This window comes from Crinia signifera, chromosome 7 (genome assembly GCF_055691185.1).
Source record: "Crinia signifera chromosome 7, ASM5569118v1, whole genome shotgun sequence".
Classification (NCBI taxonomy): domain Eukaryota; kingdom Metazoa; phylum Chordata; class Amphibia; order Anura; family Myobatrachidae; genus Crinia; species Crinia signifera.
In genome coordinates this window covers 180,164,289-180,185,354 of record NC_139223.1, presented here as the reverse complement: position 1 = coordinate 180,185,354, position 21,066 = coordinate 180,164,289, and the positions used below count along the sequence as shown (strand labels likewise).

The 21,066-nt window shown below is 49.1% G+C and overlaps 1 protein-coding gene across 17 annotated transcripts in view; it reads left to right on the top strand.

The window, feature by feature from the left end:
* Positions 1-21,066, top strand: part of LRRFIP1 (LRR binding FLII interacting protein 1) — a 125,801-nt gene that overhangs the window by 66,265 nt on the left and 38,470 nt on the right. For 8 of the 17 annotated variants that reach the window (XM_083154533.1, XM_083154532.1, XM_083154531.1 and 5 more), the window contains 7 exons: positions 5,232-5,249; positions 6,748-6,795; positions 7,983-8,027; positions 9,966-10,013; positions 17,568-17,639; positions 19,581-19,625; positions 19,778-19,837. The exons of 2 other annotated variants lie outside the window; for them this stretch is intronic. In XM_083154533.1, coding sequence (XP_083010659.1) covers positions 5,232-5,249; positions 6,748-6,795; positions 7,983-8,027; positions 9,966-10,013; positions 17,568-17,639; positions 19,581-19,625; positions 19,778-19,837 — 336 coding nt within the window. Of the gene's footprint in view, positions 1-5,231; positions 5,250-6,747; positions 6,796-7,982; positions 8,028-9,965; positions 10,014-10,859; positions 10,917-17,567; positions 17,640-19,580; positions 19,626-19,777; positions 19,838-21,066 lie in introns of all 17 variants that reach the window. 7 more of the 17 variants (XM_083154522.1, XM_083154524.1, XM_083154519.1 and 4 more) reach the window with 6 other exon arrangements.

The following is a 21,066-nucleotide window of genomic DNA, read 5'->3' as shown; positions in this document are numbered from 1 at the left end:
CTATGGTAGTTACGCCCTTGCTTCTACCTATGCTGATGTTTCCAGTATTTTCTTTGGATATATGGTGTAGTTGCCAGGTTCTGGTAATTAGGTTGGCACCATTTCTCCAGAGATAGCTTAGAGACTACCATGACCAGGACATTAAATGTGGTAGGGGTGCAAGCGGTGCATTGTTTGATCCCCTGCACCCATTATAGATGCGCCAGTGCATTTGGACAGCTGGGGGCCGCTGAGTGCAGTGTAGGCCAGTGTATATTGTGGCGTGTGATCACTTACTGCTTGTATGGTTATGCAGGAATTATTAGTTGTAGTACGCAGGAATTATTAGTGTTCTCAGTGTTGTAGCGAGGGCGTAATCTGCAGCCCTTTGTGAGAATTGATTCTTCGTTCCCTCTCAACCCATCTCAGACAGATCGGCTGTAATCCTTAGCGGAATCCTCTGTAAACCCACAGAAGGAAGGGGGAGCGGCACCTGTCTGTCTTTGTTTATTTTCTGCCTTGAGATCAGGAATTGTTCTCTGTTAGTGACATCACTGAAGTGCACAGACCTGAGACCGGCCTGGATGCTTCTAATACCAGCTATGATACGGGCCTACAGGTGCTCAGATGGCTGACAGATCGGCCTGGATGCGTCTAATACCAGCTATGATACGGGCCTACAGGTGCTCAGATGGCTGACAGATCGGCCTGGATGCGTCTAATACCAGCTATGATACGGGCCTACAGGTGCTCAGATGGCTGACAGACCAGCCTGGATGCTTCTAATACCAGCTATGATACGGGCCTACAGGTGTTCACATGGCTGACAGATCGGCCTGGATGCTTCTAATACCAGCTATGATACGGGCCTACAGGTGCTCAGATGGCTGACAGATCGGCCTGGATGCTTATAGTACCAGCTATGATACGGGCCTACAGGTGCTCAGATGGCTGACAGATCGGCCTGGATGCTTATAGTACCAGCTATGATACGGGCCTACAGGTGTTCACATGCCTGACAGACCGGCCTGGATGCGTCTAATACCAGCTATGATACGGGCCTACAGGTGCTCAGATGGCTGACAGATCGGCCTGGATGCTTCTAATACCAGCTATGATACGGGCCTACAGGTGTTCACATGGCTGACAGATCGGCCTGGATGCTTATAGTACCAGCTATGATACGGGCCTACAGGTGCTCAGATGGCTGACAGATCGGCCTGGATGCTTATAGTACCAGCTATGATACGGGCCTACAGGTGCTCAGATGGCTGACAGACCGGCCTGGATGCGTCTAATACCAGCTATAATACGGGCCTACAGGTGCTCAGATGGCTGACAGACCGGCCTGGATGCTAATACCAGCTATGATACGGGCCTACAGGTGCTCAGATGGCTGACAGACCGGCCTGGATGCGTCTAATACCATCTATGATACGGGCCTACAGGTGCTCAGATGGCTGACTGACCGGCCTGGATGCTTCTAATACCAGCTATGATACGGGCCTACAGGTGCTCAGATGGCTGACAGACCGGCCTGGATGCGTCTTATACCAACTATGATACGGGCCTACAGGTGCTCAGATGGCCGACTGACCGGCCTGGATGCTTCTAATACCAGCTATGATACAGGCCTACAGGTGCTCAGATGGCTGACAGATCGGCCTGGATGCTTCTAATACCAGCTATGATACGGGCCTACAGGTGCTCATATGGCTGACAGACCGGCCTGGATGCTTATAGTACCAGCTATGATACGGGCCTACAGGTGCTCAGATGGCTGACAGACTGGCCTGGATGCTAATACCAGCTATGATACGGGCCTACAGGTGCTCAGATGGCTGACTGACCGGCCTGGATGCTTCTAATACCAGCTATGATACAGGCCTACAGGTGCTCAGATGGCTGACAGATCGGCCTGGATGCTTCTAATACCAGCTATGATACGGGCCTACAGGTGCTCATATGGCTGACAGACCGGCCTGGATGCTTATAGTACCAGCTATGATACGGGCCTACAGGTGCTCAGATGGCTGACAGACCAGCCTGGATGCTAATACCAGCTATGATACGGGCCTACAGGTGCTCAGATGGCTGACTGACCGGCCTGGATGCTTCTAATACCAGCTATGATACGGGCCTACAGGTGCTCAGATGGCTGACTGACCGGCCTGGATGCGTCTAATACCAGCTATGATACGGGCCTACAGGTGCTCAGATGGCTGACTGACCGGCCTGGATGCTTCTAATACCAGCTATGATACGGGCCTACAGGTGCTCAGATGGCTGACAGATCGGCCTGGATGCTTATAGTACCAGCTATGATACGGGCCTACAGGTGCTCAGATGGCTGAGAGATCGGCCTGGATGCTTCTAATACCAGCTATGATACGGGCCTACAGGTGCTCAGATGGCTGACAGATCGGCCTGGATGCTTATAGTACCAGCTATGATACGGGCCTACAGGTGCTCAGATGGCTGACAGACCGGCCTGGATGCGTCTAATACCAGCTATGATACGGGCCTACAGGTGCTCAGATGGCTGACAGACCGGCCTGGATGCGTCTAATACCAGCTATGATACGGGCCTACAGGTGCTCAGATGGCTGACTGACCGGCCTGGATGCTTCTAATACCAGCTATGATACGGGCCTACAGGTGCTCAGATGGCTGACAGACCGGCCTGGATGCGTCTTATACCAACTATGATACGGGCCTACAGGTGCTCAGATGGCCGACTGACCGGCCTGGATGCTTCTAATACCAGCTATGATACAGGCCTACAGGTGCTCAGATGGCTGACAGATCGGCCTGGATGCTTCTAATACCAGCTATGATACGGGCCTACAGGTGCTCATATGGCTGACAGACCGGCCTGGATGCTTATAGTACCAGCTATGATATGGGCCTACAGGTGCTCAGATGGCTGACAGACTGGCCTGGATGCTAATACCAGCTATGATACGGGCCTACAGGTGCTCAGATGGCTGACTGACCGGCCTGGATGCTTCTAATACCAGCTATGATACGGGCCTACAGGTGCTCAGATGGCTGACAGACCGGCCTGGATGCGTCTTATACCAACTATGATACGGGCCTACAGGTGCTCAGATGGCTGACAGACCGGCCTGGATGCTTATAGTACCAGCTATGATACGGGCCTACAGGTGCTCAGATGGCTGACAGATCGGCCTGGATGCTTCTAATACCAGCTATGATACAGGCCTACAGGTGCTCAGATGGCTGACAGATCGGCCTGGATGCTTCTAATACCAGCTATGATACGGGCCTACAGGTGCTCAGATGGCTGACAGATCGGCCTGGATGCTTCTAATACCAGCTATGATACGGGCCTACAGGTGCTCAGATGGCTGACAGATCGGCCTGGATGCTTCTAATACCAGCTATGATACAGGCCTACAGGTGCTCAGATGGCTGACAGATCGGCCTGGATGCTTCTAATACCAGCTATGATACGGGCCTACAGGTGCTCAGATGGCTGACAGATCGGCCTGGATGCTTCTAATACCAGCTATGATACGGGCCTACAGGTGCTCATATGGCTGACAGACCGGCCTGGATGCTTATAGTACCAGCTATGATACGGGCCTACAGGTGCTCAGATGGCTGACAGACCAGCCTGGATGCTAATACCAGCTATGATACGGGCCTACAGGTGCTCAGATGGCTGACTGACCGGCCTGGATGCTTCTAATACCAGCTATGATACGGGCCTACAGGTGCTCAGATGGCTGACAGACCGGCCTGGATGCTAATACCAGCTATGATACGGGCCTACAGGTGCTCAGATGGCTGACTGACCGGCCTGGATGCGTCTAATACCAGCTATGATACGGGCCTACAGGTGCTCAGATGGCTGACTGACCGGCCTGGATGCTTCTAATACCAGCTATGATACGGGCCTACAGGTGCTCAGATGGCTGACAGACCGGCCTGGGTGCTTCTAATACCAGCTATGATATGGGCCTACAGGTGCTCAGATGGCTGACAGATCGGCCTGGATGCTTCTAATACCAGCTATGATATGGGCCTACAGGTGCTCAGATGGCTGACAGATCTGCCTGGATGCGTCTAATACCAGCTATGATACGGGCCTACAGGTGCTCACATGGCTGACAGATCGGCCTGGATGCTTCTAATACCAGCTATGATACGGGCCTACAGGTGCTCAGATGGCTGACAGATCTGCCTGGATGCGTCTAATACCAGCTATGATACGGGCCTACAGGTGCTCAGATGGCTGACAGACTGGGGGAGTAGGCGGGGAGTAGGCGGGGAGCGCGCATTGGGGGAGTAGGTGGGGGGCGCGCATTTGGGAACAGGCTGGGAGCGCACATTGGCTAGTAGGCAGATTGTATAGCTATAGATTGTAAGCTTGCGAGCAGGGCCCTCCTACCTCTATGTTGGTTTGTTTTTACCCAGTTTGTTTGATCACTGTTTCCAATTGTAAAGCGCTACGGTATATGCTGCGCTATATAATAAACTGTAAATAAATAATAATAATCATTGTGCATACATTTACTACAAGACTGGGGATGGACAGGTTGGCTCAGCTCCTGCTCTGATGCGCCTGGCTCTGGTTACATGTAACAGGAGGTGTCAGCGCAGCCAGTGTGTATCCCTTAAGATCACAGAGGCGGTGGTATACTCCGGCTTTGTCCCTTGCCAGCCTGACCTCAATTGTACTCTGGATGCTGCCAATCACAAGTGTGTGAGCCTCGGAGGCTGCACACACCTCCTGCCTCTGGCTTGTGTATATATAAAGGTGGGATCTCGGAGACGGCAGCCCCCCCAGGAGAAGGCTTACTGTTTATATACTGTTTATAACCACATTCTTTTATTTTAAAAACACCTCTCAACACTAAACGATAAATCTTCAGGAGGGTTTGTTTGCAGATCTCTGTTCTGTTTCTCAATTCTGCTCCCAATTTCTGTCACCCCTTCTCCTTCACTGTATAATTAGAGAAACTCCTCCCCCCCCCCCCCCCCCCCCCCCCAAAAAAGTAAGTGCAAAATATATTAATCTCCAAACTGCAGATGGGTACAGACGTTTGTGAGCTGGACCCTAATTATGTGACCCGTCCGATCCTGTGTACGCAAGCAGCCCCCCCCCCCCCCTCTCGTTTTCCTACCAGTTACTGAGTTTATATCTATTCTCTTATCTTGCAATATATCTTTGCTGGCTTCTTCCTAACTACTGTGTCCGCCCTGTTTTCTCTCTCCATCTGCAGATCTACCAGATTCAGAAGGTAATGTGTGTGTTATCCCCCGCATGATTCTGTGTGGTCAGCTGCCAACCTGTTCTTCTGTTTAATATCTGTGTTCTTGTACATTATTTATGGATTGCAAGCTCCTCTGGTTTCATATACTGTTTATACATGAAGGGCCGCCCAGCTGGTCTGTGAATGGACGTTCCTTGCATAGTCCATGTTAGCTGTAAATATAAAGACTTCCGCTCGGCTGTGTACTGTAGGAAGTGTTGACTTATTTATTTATCCTAATTGATACTTGGGGGGAAAAAAAGGCCATTGGAATATTTGACATATTTGTGTCGGAGTGAATGTCCTCCGTGTCACAGATGAGTGCAGTTGTCAGAACGCGTCGGTGTAATGTTTACCCTGTTCCACATTTGGCCAGAAAAGTTTTGTATTTATCATTGTGTTGAACTTGGCCTTATAGAAACCCAATTCTATCCCTGGACGGGGTCAAAAAATGCAATTTATAGCTTTCATTCTAGCACCCTGCATCTTGTAAAACTTGTGCAGTTCCCCTTCACTGCATGGGGTGGCACTCTGCTGTGGTACTGCTTGCACAAGTCTAGTCTGCATATCGGTGCTGAAATACAGACCAAACTGTGCTAGAAGCAACACAGCAGAGAGCGACACCCCAGGCAGGGTAGAGGAACTGCACAGGTTTTGGAAGATGCAAGATGAGGGATGCCAATTCCGAGACATCTTTTCTATCCTGGGATTGAAAAATTCTGGGATTGGCCTCCCTAATACAAAAAAAAAATGCATCCGTCCTGCCAAACTGTTGCGCCTTATATTTACTCACATGGGCGGGCGGTGCAGCAGGGAGCAGGGTGGGAGCGATGCGGTGGTGCAGGCAGCCGGTTGCACAGCTTGACCTCTGACCATGTCACACTGGGCAGAGCTGCATAGTCCGAGATAAGGGCAGCGTTTGAGCGCTGCCCGGCATTAGATTGCTTATGCGCAGTCTAATCCCGAGTTTCCAATCCCAGGATGAAAATCCCGGCAATTTTAGTGGCCAAATCCCTGGATCCCGTCAATCCCGGGATTGTCCACCCTATGCAGGATGCTAGAATGAACACTAACAATGTAATAGAATTTCCACATAAGCGATAAAAAATGTGCAAAGCCCCGCTCAGCACACAGCATCACTGGTGTACCACGATGTGTGCTGAACGATCGTGCTTAAGTCCGTCGCTCCGCAAGAGAGCCGTGTCGCGACGTGTGTATGTAAATACTTTAATTTATTACCAAACACAAAGCTGCAACTTTTTTCTGGAAGTGACGAAGCATTTTCATATAATGAGCCCGAGCTGGAGTCTGTCATAATTATAGATGAGTACAATCGTTTTATTCTTGCCTTTAATTTGATTTCTTCAAGTTATACAGTGACGTGGCACGGAGATATATATAATCATGTGACATCTGATAGCCAATGAGCTATTTGATGTATTCATCTCTTGATTTTTATCTGTCTATCTCTTTCTTCTCCCTTCAGAAATATTATGGTTTGGATGCCAAGTGGGGTGACATTGAGCAGTGGATGGTAAATCTGGCCCCCCGTTTATATTTGTGCAGCACTTAGTTTTAGATGTCAGATACTACTTTATCTCTCCCTCTTGTGATGTTAGTGCAGTGAGCAGGGCTGGTGCAAGGTTTTTGTGCACCCTAGGCAAAACTACAGCTTTACCCCCCTCCCCCCTCCCACCACCCACACACCAATACCGACTTTCCAGACCCTCAGGTGAATGTGTGGAGGTGATGTCATAGAAGTTCAACACCTGCCGTTTGCATTAAGTTCAACATGAATAATTCTGAGTCCTGCTTAATTTTGTGATAGACGGGGGTGCCCCTCAAATTCCGTAGCCCCTAGGCAGCTGCCTAGTTATAGAGCCGGCCTTGGGAGTGAGTGCCTGCATGGGGATTCGGCATGAAAAGCCGGCGGTCGGAATCCCGGCGTTCAAAATCCCGACGCCGGAATCCCGAACGCCGAAATCCTGACAAGGGGGGGACGTGGATCGCCCCCCCTTGCGGGCTCGCTGCGCTTGCCACGCAGCGAGCCCGGTGCCTCGCTACGCTCGGCACACTAATTTATTCTCCCTCCGAGGGTGTCGTGGACACCCACGGGGGGAGAAAGGGGATGCAGTTAAAATCCCGGCGGTCGGGATCCCGGCGTTCAGAATCCCGACGCCGAAATCCCGACCGTCGAAATGCCGACACATTCTCCCTCCTGGGGTGTCCACGACACCCCTGGAGGGAGAATAAATTAGTGTGCCGAGCGTAGCGAGGCACCGGGCCCGCTGCGTGGCGAACGCAGCGAGCCCACAAGGGGGGGCGATCCACGTCCCCCCCTTGTCGGCATTTCGGCTGTCGGGATTCCGGTTTCGGGATTCTGAACGCCGGGATCCCGACCGCCGGGATTCAATACTGAATCCGGAGAAAGTGACGGGATTTCGGCGTTCGGAATTCCGGCGGCGGGATTTTGAACGCCGGGATCCCGACCGCCGGGATCTAAACTGCATCCCCCTGCATGGAACTGGTGCTCCTGCATACAGTAGATTTAGGATATATGAGTGAGATTGCATGTTTCTCCCCTACATCGCACACTTCCATATAACTATGTGCATGTCGATCTGTCCCAGCTTTCCTGTACACCTTCTATCTATTCCTTGCTCCTTCTCCTTGCTCTCCGCTGCTTCATGTGTTTCTCTTCTTCCTGCCATGCATTTCCAGGAAGACAGTGAGCGATACTCACACAGACCGCGGAGGAATCTCCAGGTCAGTCTTTCCCCTGCACTGTTACGTCTGCTCTTCCAGTGTCCCTTATGTCCTGCTGATTAATATGATATAATGATGCTTCTGTACGCTCAGGCTGCACAAACCTATTTCAGTCCCATATGTTCCTTTGTAACCAAATCTCCATCCACACAAACAGTGAGGCCTCATAGACCAGGGTATTATTTTAAAGCATTTACAGAACCTAGTAAACAGCCTTTAACCCTTTAAATGCCACCATCTGTGAGAGATGTGCAACATATTCATTAAAAGTGCCAGCGTCGCTCACATTTGTTATATACATTCAAATAAAAAAATTGGGTACTCTTTACCCAGGAGGGCGCCCACGATTTTGATCGTGGGCATCGTTAGTAAAAAATCGGGGGCATTGAATGCACTAAAAAATCGGGTGCGATGTGACCGACGCGATGCCCGCGATTTCCCATATGGAACAATGTTAAATGTCCCAATTGACCCGATTTTCCTGTTCAATGTCTCAATTGACCCGATTTTTCCATAGGAAACAATGTTAAATGGCCCACAGAGGCCAAATAGGCACCCTGAAGTGTGAAATGGCCCCCACAATTGTTAACGCCACCCCACGATCAACGTGAACCCGAAGCGTGGCGAGCCCACGAGGGGCGGCGGTACGCGTCCTACAACCTTTTCATACCCCCACTATCCACGTCGGCATGGAGTTGAGAATAGAAAGTGTGGCGAGCGCAGCGAGCCACCGAGCCCGAAGCGTGGCGAGCGGACAGCTGTGAAGCCCGCGAGGGGACGCGGATACCTGTGAAGGTATCCGCGTCCCCTCGCGGGGCTCGCCACGCTTCGGGCTCGGTGGCTCGCTGCGCTCGCCACACTTTCTATTCTCAACTCCACGCCGACGTGGATAGTGGGGGTATGAAAAGGTTGTAGGACGCGTACCGCCGCCCCTCGTGGGCTCGCTGTGCTCGCCACGCTTCGGGTTGACATTGATCGTGGGGTGGCGTTAACAATTGTGGGGGCCATTTCACACTTCAGGGTGCCTATTTGGCCTCTGTGGCCCATTTAACATTGTTTCCTATGGAAAAATCGGGTCAATTGGGACATTTAACATTGTTCCCTATGGGAAATCGCGGGCATCGCGTCGGTCGCATAGCACCTGATTTTTTAGTGCATTCAATGCCTGCGATGGCCGCGATGGGCGCCCTTCTAGGTAAAGAGTACCAAAAATTGTGTAAAAAAAGATTATATTTCCTATATAAATTAAACATTACTGGTCATTATGATGAATAAAAATGTTTGCTTGCCAATTTTCACACCTATTTTGACAAGTTCTCTTGGCACTCAAGGGGTTAATGGTGGTAAATGTTCACAGCAACCTAATGGCACCACCTTTTTTACCGAACGGTCTACTGTGATCCAGTGCAGGCATGTCAAACCTTGGCCCTCCAGCTGTTTGTGAAACTACACATCCCAGCATGCCTTGCAATAGTTTTAGCATTCCCTAATAGCAATACTGTGGCAAGGCATGATGGGAATTGTAGTTACACAACAGCTGGAGGGCCAAGGTTGAACATGCCTGATCTAGTGCATGGGAGGCAACGCCAGGCACGGGAACTACTTATCTCAGCATTCTTTGCCACAGATGTGGCAGGGCATGCTGGGATATGTGGTTCTACTGCAGACGTTACCTGATGTAGTATGCTAAGTTTTGGGCTATTGAAGTTACGTTTGTGCATTTTTTTCAGTATTTATCCCCTTGGAATTAGAAACATTATATATAGCAAAGGACAATGTTGCACTGGGTTGATGTAATCTAATACGCCATCTATTTATACATCTTTGTTGCTTTGTAAAATATGTTAACGCATGAGGTTCTTCCCTGGATTTGCTGATTTATCTCTCTATTCTGATTGTTCTGTTTTCTTGCTTCTTCCTTTTCTTCCACCTCTGAAGGCTTCCGATGAAGATGATATGTCTGTGACTAGCAGGAGCAGTCTTAGGGTCAGTAACCGCCATGGGGACAATGCTTGGTACTATGTGTTTGCATGCACAGATTTCAGTTACCCAGTGAGACACTATATAACTAGTCCTCTGCGTTGTATCCTACTAATTATCCCTGTACATCAGATATCGTTCTTCTGTCAAGTTCTCATTGGTCCTAAATTCCGACACCTCGACAGGTCTCCATTTTGCTTGGTGATGTCAGCGGTTGCTAAGGCGTACTTAAGTGTTCACTTCCTTCTTCATGAGTAATTACTGGGCCATTGTCCTGACGTACACTGAACTCCATTCCCATTGTTATCGCTCTGTGTTTAAAAGAAAGACCTGTTTGGTTGTTTTTAAAAAGGAAACTCTCCTCCGAGGAAAAGTTATTTAACGGAAGGAAGTTTTAAATATACCACGTAAATGATCATGTTTTGTCTCCTTCCACATAATTTAGGGGCCCATTTATCAATGAGTGATACAACTTTGTTGTGAATGATGTGTGATAAATGGTGATCCAGCCAATCGGCTCCCAACGGTCGTTCTTCAAAAATATCATGACCGTTGATAGCTGACTGGCTGATGCACCATTTATCATACACGAGTATGTTTTATTACATGAGGAGAGTTTTTATACAGATCGGTGCCCACAACAAATGCCATACCCACTGCCCACACTGCCCATCACCCAGGCGACTCCCCTATTATATAGGCTGTTGAATTCAGTTTCCTGCTCCAGGTTTCTGTGCACGATGCCCCCCTGTCCTTCGCCCCTGCATGCCCCCTGATCTTGCTGCGTACGGGTGTGTGTCCTGTGTCGCTGCTCCGCATACACCTCATTCCTTCCTTCTCTTTTTCTAACAGACCAATGGTTATGAGGACGAATTGCTCGGAGCCACTCAGTATAGGAAATCCAGCAGGGTCAGTGGAGAGCTGAAGATTTGCATGTAGGAACCACATTACTAGAGCCGGACTAATGTCTGGCTGCAAAGAGAATGGTGACGTTCCAAGTCAGCTGTGTGTTGGGGACCCTTAATGTTTTGTTGATCCCTTTAAAGGGCTACCTGTCAATATTTAAAGGGAAAGACTGATAGCCTCCTATGTCCTACTGTTACTCCGCTCCTTGCTGCGCCAGTAAATGTGAGTTGTGGCGTTTTTCCTTCACCCCATAGAGTTCTACGGGCAGCGGTGAGACCTTTCCGTCCTCCCGGAGGCCTCCCAGGGACGAGGCAACGGTTGGTTCTGTGCTTGCCGTGTTAGTCTACCCTGTGATTGGCACTTGTGCATGAGAACCGTGACCCACTAACTTGTGATGGCAGTTAAAGGGGCATGTTCAGTTATTCAGGGCACGCGGTGTACCATTCCAGGAGCCCAGTCATTTTACTTTTCACCCTGGAAGATAAAAACTAGTGATCTTGCGACTACCATGTGCCACCTTTTATGACCGTTTCCACACCGCTCCCACGGCACATTTCAAATAACTGAATTTGCCCCCGTTGTGTAATTCAAACTGGTGGATGATTTAAATGCTTATCGTTAACACTTTATGTGGCTGCATTATGTATCACTGGTACTGTGGATTCCTTATACCAATAATAACCTCTATGAATGTGGAGCAGAGGGATTCTATATACATAGCATTGGGTGTGGATTGTAAAGCAGAGGCTGGCTTATTAACATCAGACTTTGCACAGTCAGAGTTTTTCGGGAGTCTGCAAGGGGACAGAGGTCCTGCAAATCCCAAAAAGACCGCGCCTCTGCATGCAGTGGAATTGAGACTCTAGATCTGGTTCTGCAGCAGCTGGGATTTGTACAGAGGCCTCCATTAGCGGGGTTTGTAATCTGTCGCTTGTATACAAGGATCAACCGCCGGTCGCACCAGCCAACATTTCAGCAACTTCCACTGGAAGTACTGCAAGCCGCAGGAGCCATTGCATCTGCATACACACAGTTGCCAACCAATACATTCCCATGATATTCTTACGCAATTCACTAGCCACCCCTATTACCTCCTACTATTGCTCACTGTCATTCACTCTCTATCCAAATTATCACAGCATCCGCTGTCTGTAATCAAACGTGGCGCATGTGCAGCAGTGCAACTGAGACACGTGCGCAGTTCGGAAAAAAAACGAATATTAAAAAATATTTAAAAAATTAATCATTATACCCGTGTACACAACTAAACCACCAGCAATCCCTGGGTATACATTAGACAACGTGACACGTACATAGCAATATGAAGGGTTTCATTCATTCCATTTATACAGATACCTCTGCAATTGATTCAATAAAGAACGCTTGGTCCAAACTGTGGCCCTCCGGCTGTTGTGAAACTACAAGTCCCAGCATGCCTTGCCATAGTTTTAACATTCCCTAATAGCAAAACTGTGGCAAGGCATGATGGGACTTGTAGTTTCACAACAGCTGGAGGGCCATAGGGGCAGATGTATTAAGCCTGGCGAAGAGATAAACTGGAGAAAAAGTGTAAGGAGATAACCCACCAGCCAATCAGCAGTGTTTGAAATATGACAGTTGGAAGCTGATTGGCTGATGCGTTAACTCCTTCCACTTTTTCTCCACTTTATCTCCAGTTTATCTCTTTGTCAGGCTTAATACATCTGCCCCTTAGTTTGGACAGGCCTGGCTTAAAGAGAGGTGTGTTCGAAACATGGAGGCCAGTGCCCAGCCACTATCATGGTCCAGGTGCAGTAACTCTGTCACAAATATTTAAGGTTTTGTGCACATCTCGGCCAGTGCCCACATCTACACCAGCATGGCTACGGACTACAGTTTTGGAAGATTGGCACACACACAAGGTCCACAATGGGAAGGAATTTTGACATAAGTCGACATGGGCACCGTATCGGTACATGTATTTACACTCTGCACACTATTATATTCTCCCATTCACACCCTAGTGGAACCCGTTCTCACTGATACGGCGAATTCCCGGGTGAAGCAGCAGTTCTACCCGGTAATTTGCCTTTTAACACAGGTTTTTTTTTGCAGTGTGAACAGGTCAACCCATGTCGGCATACTCGGGTCTCCAACAAGGGTAAAATGCAGGGTTGGAGACCCAGGAAATTCGACACTGGTTGAACCGTTCACACTGGAAAAAAAACCTGTGTTCAAAGGCAAATTACCGGGTGGACATGCTAGACCTGGGAATTTGTCCAGCAGTGAGAACGGGGTATCATTGATGGAAAGCTTGTGATTGGGGGATTTTCACATGTGATAAGTGAGACATGTTGGATATTGTTCTTCCTGTCATTATTCACAGGGAAGATTATAGGTTCACATTAGACCTTTGTCTGTCACTTACTGTATATGCAGGAATCCATGTACATGGCAGGGGATGTCCCTGTGACTTGCGGATGTCAGGTTATCGCGGTGTGTGTGCTCCTGGCTGTCACTCACTGTATATCCATGTACATGGCAGGGGATGTCCCTGTGACTTGCGGATGTCAGGTTATCGCGGTGTGTGTGCTCCTGGCTGTCACTCACTGTATATCCATGTACATGGCAGGGGATGTCCCTGTGACTTGCGGATGTCAGGTTATCTCGGTGTGTGTGCTCTTGGCTGTCACTCACTGTATATCCATGTATATGGCAGGGGATGTCCCTGTGACTTGCGGATGTCAGGTTATCGCGGTGTGTGCTCCTGGCTGTCACTCACTGTATATCCATGTACATGGCAGGGGATGTCCCTGTGACTTGCGGATGACAGGTTATCGCGGTGTGTGCTCCTGGCTGTCACACGCTGTATATCCATGCACATGGCAGGGGATGTCCCTGTGACTTGCGGATGACAGGTTATCGCGGTGTGTGCTCCTGGCTGTCACTCACTGTATATCCATGTACATGGCAGGGGATGTCCCTGTGACTTGCGGATGTCAGGTTATCGCGGTGTGTGCTCCTGGCTGTCACTCACTGTATATCCATGTACATGGCAGGGGATGTCCCTGTGACTTGCGGATGACAGGTTATCGCGGTGTGTGCTCCTGGCTGTCACACACTGTATATCCATGCACATGGCAGGGGATGTCCCTGTGACTTGCGGATGACAGGTTATCGCGGTGTGTGTGCTCCTGGCTGTCACTCACTGTATATCCATGTACATGGCAGGGGATGTCCCTGTGACTTGCGGATGTCAGGTTATCGCGGTGTGTGCTCCTGGCTGTCACTCACTGTATATCCATGTACATGGCAGGGGATGTCCCTGTGACTTGCGGATGTCAGGTTATCGCGGTGTGTGTGCTCCTGGCTGTCACTCGCTGTATATCCATGTACATGGCAGGGGATGTCCCTGTGACTTGCGGATGTCAGGTTATCGCGGTGTGTGTGCTCCTGGCTGTCACTTGCTGTATATCCATGTACATGGCAGGGGATGTCCCTGTGACTTGCGGATGTCAGGTTATCGCGGTGTGTGTGCTCCTGGCTGTCACTCGCTGTATATCCATGTACATGGCAGGGGATGTCCCTGTGACTTGCGGATGTCAGGTTATCGCGGTGTGTGTGCTCCTGGCTGTCACTCGCTGTATATCCATGTACATGGCAGGGGATGTCCCTGTGACTTGCGGATGACAGGTTATCGCGGTGTGTGCTCCTGGCTGTCACTCACTGTATATCCATGTACATGGCAGGGGATGTCCCTGTGACTTGCGGATGACAGGTTATCGCGGTGTGTGCTCCTGGCTGTCACTCACTGTATATCCATGTACATGGCAGGGGATGTCCCTGTGACTTGCGGATGTCAGGTTATCGCGGTGTGTGTGCTCCTGGCTGTCACTCACTGTATATCCATGTACATGGCAGGGGATGTCCCTGTGACTTGCGGATGTCAGGTTATCGCGGTGTGTGCTCCTGGCTGTCACTCACTGTATATCCATGTACATGGCAGGGGATGTCCCTGTGACTTGCGGATGTCAGGTTATCGCGGTGTGTGCTCCTGGCTGTCACTCACTGTATATCCATGTACATGGCAGGGGATGTCCCTGTGACTTGCGGATGACAGGTTATCGCGGTGTGTGCGCTCCTGGCTGTCACTCACTGTATATCCATGTACATGGCAGGGGGGATGTCCCTGTGACTTGCGGATGACAGGTTATCGCGGTGTGTGTGCTCCTGGCTGTCACTCACTGTATATCCATGTACATGGCAGGGGATGTCCCTGTGACTTGCAGATGTCAGGTTATCGCGGTGTGTGCTCCTGGCTCTCACTCACTGTATATCCATGTACATGGCAGGGGATGTCCCTGTGACTTGCGGATGACAGGTTATCGCGGTGTGTGTGCTCCTGGCTGTCACTCACTGTATATCCATGTACATGGCAGGGGATGTCCCTGTGACTTGCGGATGACAGGTTATCGCGGTGTGTGTGCTCCTGGCTGTCACTCACTGTATATCCATGTACATGGCAGGGGATGTCCCTGTGACTTGCGGATGACAGGTTATCTCGGTGTGTGTGCTCCTGGCTGTCACTCACTGTATATCCATGTACATGGCAGGGGATGTCCCTGTGACTTGCGGATGTCAGGTTATCGCGGTGTGTGCTCCTGGCTGTCACTCACTGTATATCCATGTACATGGCAGGGGATGTCCCTGTGACTTGCGGATGACAGGTTATCGGTGTGTGCTCCTGGCTGTCACTCACTGTATATCCATGTACATGGCAGGGGATGTTCCTGTGACTTGCGGATGTCAGGTTATCGCGGTGTGTGTGCTCTTGGCTGTCACTCACTGTATATCCATGTACATGGCAGGGGATGTCCCTGTGACTTGCGGATGTCAGGTTATCGCGGTGTGTGTGCTCCTGGCTGTCACTCACTGTATATCCATGTACATGGCAGGGGATGTCCCTGTGACTTGCGGATGTCAGGTTATCGCGGTGTGTGCTCCTGGCTGTCACTCACTGTATATCCATGTACATGGCAGGGGATGTCCCTGTGACTTGCGGATGACAGGTTATCGGTATGTGCTCCTGGCTGTCACTCACTGTATATCCATGTACATGGCAGGGGATGTCCCTGTGACTTGCGGATGTCAGGTTATCGCGGTGTGTGTGCTCTTGGCTGTCACTCACTGTATATCCATGTACATGGCAGGGGATGTCCCTGTGACTTGCGGATGTCAGGTTATCGGTATGTGCTCCTGGCTGTCACTCACTGTATATCCATGTACATGGCAGGGGATGTCCCTGTGACTTGCGGATGACAGGTTATCGCGGTGTGTGCTCCTGGCTGTCACTCACTGTATATCCATGTACATGGCAGGGGATGTCCCTGTGACTTGCGGATGTCAGGTTATCGCGGTGTGTGTGCTCCTGGCTGTCACTCACTGTATATCCATGCACATGGCAGGGGATGTCCCTGTGACTTGCGGATGACAGGTTATCGCGGTGTGTGCTCCTGGCTGTCACTCACTGTATATCCATGTACATGGCAGGGGATGTCCCTGTGACTTGCGGATGACAGGTTATCGCGGTGTGTGCTCCTGGCTGTCACTCACTGTATATCCATGTACATGGCAGGGGATGTCCCTGTGACTTGCGGATGACAGGTTATCGCGGTGTGTGTGCTCCTGGCTGTCACTCACTGTATATCCATGTACATGGCAGGGGATGTCCCTGTGACTTGCGGATGTCAGGTTATCACGGTGTGTGTGCTCCTGGCTGTCACTCACTGTATATCCATGTACATGGCAGGGGATGTCCCTGTGACTTGCGGATGACAGGTTATCGCGGTGTGTGCTCCTGGCTGTCACTCACTGTATATCCATGTACATGGCAGGGGATGTCCCTGTGACTTGCGGATGACAGGTTATCGCGGTGTGTGCTCCTGGCTGTCACTCACTGTATATCCATGTACATGGCAGGGGATGTCCCTGTGACTTGCGGATGACAGGTTATCGCGGTGTGTGTGCTCCTGGCTGTCACTCACTGTATATCCATGTACATGGCAGGGGATGTCCCTGTGACTTGCGGATGACAGGTTATCGCAGTGTGTGCTCCTGGCTGTCACTCACTGTATATCCATGTACATGGCAGGGGATGTCCCTGTGACTTGCAGATGTCAGGTTATCGGTATGTGCTCCTGGCTGTCACTCACTGTATATCCATGTACATGGCAGGGGATGTCCCTGTGACTTGCAGATGTCAGGTTATCGGTATGTGCTCCTGGCTGTCACTCACTGTATATCCATGTACATGGCAGGGGATGTCCCTGTGACTTGCTGATGTCAGGTTATCGCGGTGTGTGCTCCTGGCTGTCACTCACTGTATATCCATGTACATGGCAGGGGATGTCCCTGTGACTTGCGGATGTCAGGTTATCGCGTTGTGTGCTCCTGGCTGTCACTCACTGTATATCCATGTACATGGCAGGGGATGTCCCTGTGACTTGCGGATGACAGGTTATCGCGTTGTGTGCTCCTGGCTGTCACTCACTGTATATCCATGTACATGGCAGGGGATGTCCCTGTGACTTGCGGATGACAGGTTATCGCGGTGTGTGCTCTTGGCTGTGAACAGCTTCTGTCTCTCATGCATGTTTCCTGTCTCCCTGTATGCAGAGCGCTTATTACTCTGACCTCAGCGTAGCCACATCCAAGGCTCAGCCGCAGTCTGTGCACAATGGAAGTCGGGTCTGTTGCTTTCTGTACCTTTCCTGTTTGGTTGTATACGCAACGTGTACAGTATAGACCTGGACTGGCCAAACCGGTCCTCGAGGTTTACCAACAGTATGTTTTCCAGACCAGCTGCACAGGTGCGGGCATTACATATCCCAGATCACCTAGCTGATGCACAGGTGCAGGCATTACTAACAGTCACATTTCCCAGACTACCTAGCTGGTGCACAGGTGCAGCCATTACTAACAGTCACATTTCCCAGACCACCTAGCTGGTGCACAGCTGTAGTAATTACTAACTCACATTTCCCAGATCACCTAACTGGTGCACAGGTGTAGTCATTACCAACTGTCACATTTCTCAGGCCACCTAGCTGGTGCAGGTATTACTAAGGAAACATTTCCCAGACCACTTAGTTGGGGCACAGGTGCAGGCATTGCTAACTAACATTTCCCAGACCACCTAGCTTGGTGCACAGGTGCAGGCATTACTAACTGTAACATTCCCCAGATCACCTAGCTTGGGCACAGGTCCAGGCATTACTAACTGTAACATTTCCCAGACCACCTAGCTTGGTGCACAGGTGCAGGCATTGCTAACTAACATTTCCCAGACCACCTAGCTGGTGCACAGCTGTAATCATTACTAACAGTAACATTTTCCAGATCACTTAGCACAGGTGCAGTCATTACTGACACATTTTCAAACATGCTGCATTCATTCCGATCCTTCCTATTCTACAGATCCACAGGTGGCCTAGAAAACATGAACTGATGGTAGATCTCGGGGACCGGTTTGACCACCCCTAGTGTAGACATACTGCATTACAACGCCTCTATATGCTCTGTACATCATTGCTTATGTTGTTTTGTAGCAGCAGTGTATTATAAGCCTGTGAAGGTGTGTGTGTGTGTGTGTCTACAAGTGCATGAAAAAAAACAGCCTACAAGTTACATGTCAGATTAACTTTTATATTGATACAAAGGTGAAGCTTAATAGACGTGGAACAAAAAATGTTGGTCTTCAAATTTACAGTTACCTCCAGGGGTGGGGCTTTAGCACAGTTCAACATTCAAATAGGGGAGCCACCGCCACTGCCACCAACTGCCATTCCAAACTGACTCACTGGCAGTGGGTGTTTTCACTTATTTGAAATTTTAACTGTGCTGAAGCCCAACCACTGGTTTCCTCCAAAGGAAATCTGGAGTGGCGGCTTTGCCATCCCTGGGGCTTCATTTACGAAGCGGCAGCTTTGGAGGTGAGACTTTATAACGGCACTCAGTCATTGCGAAGCTCGCTGTGATTGCCATTTCCTATGTTCACTTCCAACCCGCCTGGACTCCTGCCGCATTGTAAAAAAAAAGCCCGTGGTTTTGACTGCCCGTGAAGCCAAAATGTTACATTATTACTTTAAAAAGGGACTTTTTTTGTCACTTCATGAAAGATTGTTAATCTAGACTAGGTGCAGCATATGTATTTTTGGGGACTTTCTCTAAAAGATAAAAAACACTTGACTTCGGTAGTGCCCCATACGTAATTGCATGGTACTAAAATGGGTGTAAAGTATGTGACTGTTCCCTCTGCTCAGACTATAACTACTGATGATGTAATCACCATTTCATTCACAATACACACGTGTCTAATGTGTAGTATAGGCCTCGGTCCTCAGGAGCCCCCAACAGTGCACGTTTTCCAGGTCTCCACACAGTCACAGGTGAAATAATTAGCTCCACCTGTGGAGCTTTTAAAATGTGTCAGTGAGTAATGAGTGCACCTGCGGGGTGACCTGGAAAACATGTTGGGGTCCTGGGGACCGAGTTTGAGAACCCCTGGTATAGAGTGACAGCAGAGTTTGCAGTGGGTCAGAAGTTGAAGCTCAGCCTCTCTATTTTTAGCGTAAAGACTTCACCGCTTTGCTTCTCTCTGTCTTAAACTTTATCTCTTTCTTCTTGCAGCCTTCACTATTAAATTGCAACTCCTTACCTTCCAGATCCCAACGGGTGGGTTCTCTGTCTGTCCACTTTAAATGTGTCTTTGTTTTATTTTTATTATATTATCATTATTATTATTATTTATCTTCTGATCTGTCTAGCTCTCTCCTATGATTTCATTTGCTCTTGCTGACTGTCTTCTATCTGTTCCCTACTGGTAGGGATCACTGTATGATGAGGGTATCACCAGCGGCAGCCGTCGTTCCTCCAGTTCCCGACCTGTGAGATTATTTTCTTTTGTGTTTCTCCTGTACAATAATTCCATTTCAGGGACTAACATCTACTTGTTGATTATACAACATTAGTACCAGAGAGTAATAATAATTCTAGGTTTGCACAAAAAAAATTTTTTGTCCCCCCACCCCCCTTTTGACTCATAATTGCCTTTGCTTTCATTTAGCTTTTTGAAATGGATCTAGTCCGGGGTAGATTCAGTTACCGGCAGTGTTTGCTGCACGCGTAAAGCGACACGTTTAACACCTGGAGCTGTTCCGTTAAGTGTTAATTTCCCAGCATGGTAAACTCCCAGGTAGAGGGCACTAACACATATACATTGCATTAATTGCTGCGTCCCAGAATCTACATTTTATCATTGATATAACAACGCAGATTCTGAGACTGCAAGAGAACGCAAATCAGCTTTAAGTGCAATCTCTGGGGCGCAGGGATGCAATGTACATTAATATTTATTAATATAGCGCACACATATTCTGCAGCGCTGTACAGAGAATATTTGAGCATTCACATTAGTCCCTGCCCCAGCGGAGCTTACGATCTATATTCCCTACCGCATGTACACACACACACAGACATTATAGGGTTAATTTTGTCGGAAGCCAATTAACCTAACAGTATATTTTTTGATTGTGGGAGGAAACCGGAGCACTTGGAGGAAACCCACACAAGCACGGGGAGAATATACAAACTCCGCACAGTTAGGGCCATGGTGGGAGTAGAACCCGTGACCTCAGCGCTGTGAGGCGGTAATGCTAACCACTACACTGTCCGTGTTGCCTTAATTGCAAAATACTCCCACTCAACTGTAAGCTTAACAAACATATATGGTTGGCAAATACACTGCGAATAGCCTTAAATATGTATGTTTAACCACAAAATAGTATATTATCTCAATATGCAATAATATAATAACAATGAATAATACAGTAAATAAAAAATAGATTTTTTTTTTTTTTTGCCATTTTTAATATTCAAGTAAAAATCCCATGGGGTAAGTTACTAAAGCTTCTCAAAACGAAGAGGTGATGTTATCCCTAGCAACCAATCAGAATCTGTCAGTCATATCATACAAAATAATAGACACAATCTGGTTGCTACGGGCAACTTCACGTGATTTCATTTTGAGAAGCGTTCCCCCATGACTCCAGGGAACCGAATCTCTCCGCTAACGCCGTTACTGAAAATTATTTGTTCCTAATTTAACAGTTAAGAC